This window comes from Apaloderma vittatum, unplaced genomic scaffold, assembly GCF_000703405.1.
Source record: "Apaloderma vittatum isolate BGI_N311 unplaced genomic scaffold, ASM70340v1 scaffold5785, whole genome shotgun sequence".
NCBI classification, from domain to species: Eukaryota; Metazoa; Chordata; class Aves; order Trogoniformes; family Trogonidae; genus Apaloderma; species Apaloderma vittatum.
The window spans coordinates 27,129-30,369 of NW_009718688.1; the positions used below are offsets into that span (position 1 = coordinate 27,129).

Consider the following 3,241-nt stretch of genomic DNA (forward strand, 5'->3'; position numbering starts at 1 on the left):
CCAACATCACAACCCCAGAATCCAAAGGTACAAGAGTAGCTGAGTCCTTATTCTGGTCTGTTCCTGGGGACAAATTCACGTTTGTTGGCCTGATGTGTACCTGGAGGAAGAGAATAATATTTAGACTGTAAACAGCACATGACAAGGAATTGCACACTGAGGAGTCAACAGGATGTCAGAGAAAGTCCTGTTCTTTAGCTGTAGGCGTTATGAGGCTAAACAGCATGGTAACAACCTGAGGTGCTGGTAGATCCAAAAAAATGGGATTTTAACTGCTGACAGACAAATGTATTTCTTCTAATAATATGAAATACTTAACATGATACTCTTTTGTCGAAACATCTTCAGATATCTCATGTCAAATAGGTAAAACCATATCCATTTTTGTTGCTCTTTCATGCCTGTATTTATTTTACTGTATTAACTAATTGATGGTGAAAGTAATGAGACACTATAGAGTTGTAGAAATATTAATTAATTGCCATAGAGAGGTGCATGTTGAGATAGAGCACAAATGAGAATTAAATCGTTGTTACTAAAATGTGTCTTCAGAAGAGAAAGCAAAAGATGCTCCTCTCCTCCTAAAGAAATCCAGTTGTCAAACACCTGGATACTCTTCAGCAAAAACTTTAAGCCTGTCTCTGAATCACCACTCTTCTGTTATTGGTTAGAGAAATTGAATTTATGGCTTCTATAGTGCTTTTCATGATAGAGCTTCTTTTTTTTTTTTTTTTGGTAACAGCTCAGACACGCTGATATGTTCTTGTCTGGAGACTCCACAGAGGTTTGCTCTAGGGTTAGCTGACCAAGCCTGAGCCATAAATATTGCCATTTGTTAAATGTCCAGACTGGACATTTCATTTCACTAAGTGAAGCCAATCACCAACCAATTAATTTAAGGTAGAAAACAGCCAACCAACTCTACCCCCAAAAAACCCCACAACCTTCTAGGGGTGGGCAACCATCCCACCTCCCCTTACCAGTCGCTACTTTGATTCACCCTGAATTGCACTGGCACATCTTTTCTCTCTGTATTAACGTGAACAGGAGCAACCCTTCCTCATGTATCATGCACAGAAACGGTGTTACTGCATCAGGTACTGAGCGATGTAGATCTAAGCCTTGAGGAAAGTCAGGGAAAGCATCTGATCTCTGAGGTAGACTGCCAGAAATGCCACTGGAAAGGAGATAAGACAGTGATTTTGGCTGCTTGTAGTCCACTCTGGAGCCATCGTTACTGAAATGACTTGGGGTGTGTGCATCGTGAGAAACACATGCACCTCAATCCATGCAGATTACCTCAGAATAAATTAAAACGGCATTTGATCACAATCTCTTGATACTCATATGAGAAAAAAATGATATCTGGCAGCAGACAGCTGTTTAAACCAAGGGAAAAAGAAATAAAATGGAAAGATTGTTTGGAAACTGAAATTAGCTAAATACAGACTCAAAATAATGCACTACTTCCTTAAAAAAAAAAAAAAAGGCATCTACCTTGTGAATGAGTTTAGCAGAGGATGTGCTAGATTTTCAGGAATCTGAGATTCAGAAGCTAGATCAGCTATCTTTCCTAGAGCTATACATATCCTAGGCATAAGGTATGGATCTGCTGCAAAAAAATTGATGTAAGTTACTTGGGCCTGTATAAGCATGAAGTCAATTTATGTGACCAAAGCCCTCCTCCTTGATTTTAAAATCTGTAACTTTGTTTTAAAAAAACAACCAAAACCAAAACTGAATTTATCAACTTTGAAGCAGATCATATCACCTTTATCTGTGAAATCTACTTGTTCCTTGATAAAATCACTGGTCAGCACAATGAAATACACGATGTAATCATAATTGCCTTGCTCCTCCCCAGCTCTGTGGGATAATATTCTAATTTGCTTGAGTTTTTCAAAGAGGCTCGGGGGGTAAATAGCCCACTTCTGCTGGATTTCAGAGTCACATGGATGTCCCAGTGCCCTTGTTTCATCAGGAGTCTGTAGGACCTCATTTGCTCCATCTTACTTTCCCTCACTAGGGACCCACCACTGCTATAGGAAATGATGAAGTTTATGTGGTGAATTCTCACCCTGGGTGAGAAGCCAGAAGTCACTGTAATGGTGAACAACTCCAGTACTTTCAACACCCCAAGAGTTAAAGCTTTAGTCTGTCATTGCTAGTGTAAGAATATATTGGTACACAAATATATGTGTGTGCATGTGTGTGTGCATGCTTATGTGCATGTCTATTAAGAATGTATCTGAGCTAACAACATTCTTCTCTGTGCTGCAGTCATCTGTCTTAATTCTGAATTTCTCTGTTAGTTCAGGAAAAGGCAACATGGCTCTTCCTATCCAGAAACCAGTCTTTAAGGAAGAGATACACAGAAAAATTCCTTGAAGCTGCCCAATGCCTTCAAAGTGGTATTATACACCACAATATTACAGGTAAAAATCAGATCAGGGTCTCTCCTTTTCTCTCAAGTATGACTTAGACCTCTGTGTTCACCAAGGACACAACGAACCTCACCTAGCCTGCGACAGTATCTAGCTTCCCTTTACAGTCAACAGAGAAATAGAAACTTTCTGTACATGATTTGACCTCTTTGAAACAACAGCTACTGGGAAGAGATGAGTTGTTCTTCCCAGTGCAGCCTTCTCTTCACTGAATCTAGGCAGCTACCTCAGAGCTGGACTACTACATAGTGGGTATCTAAATTGAGGTAAGATAAAGCCAAAACAGATCTTTGCCTGTGATTAATGGCTGTATTTTCTCAAGATGGATATAGGAAAGTGGTTTAAACTTAAGAAATAAATAATATGAAGATACTGTCAAAAGATACTGGCTGAAGAGTATGTTAGTGTGTTGTCTAGCCTGAGGCACAGAAGCTATATAATGAAGCATTTACTAGCCTAAGTCACCCGACAACCATATTATCTCAAATTACTCACCAGTCTAATGTTTCTTATCTATCCTGGTGCTGTATTTGGTTCTTGGAGACAGTGTAGAAATCTGAGTTTATCTACTGCTACTGAAGGTCACAGAGCCACAAAGATGCCAGAGAAAGAAAGTTGCCCCTGACTAAACACCTTTTGATAGCACAGGGGTGGCAAAGATAAGGTCTAGCTTGAATTGTAGAGTGAATGGTACTTTGTGAGGAGATGCCAATTGCATTTGTTTGCCCTGGAGAGGGACAGTGTCAGCAGGTTTGCATGCTACATATCCTCTTTTTGTCTGATTACTTTTCGGAAGA

General features: G+C 39.7%; 1 protein-coding gene across 1 annotated transcript in view; it reads left to right on the forward strand.

The window, feature by feature from the left end:
- The window catches only part of ROS1 (ROS proto-oncogene 1 , receptor tyrosine kinase), a 74,574-nt gene that overhangs the window by 8,878 nt on the left and 62,455 nt on the right, over window positions 1-3,241 (forward strand). Inside the window, 2 exon segments of the mRNA XM_009870325.1 lie at window positions 1-27; window positions 2,313-2,435. The exon segment at window positions 1-27 is cut by the window's left edge and continues 11 nt beyond it. Coding sequence (XP_009868627.1) covers window positions 1-27; window positions 2,313-2,435 — 150 coding nt within the window.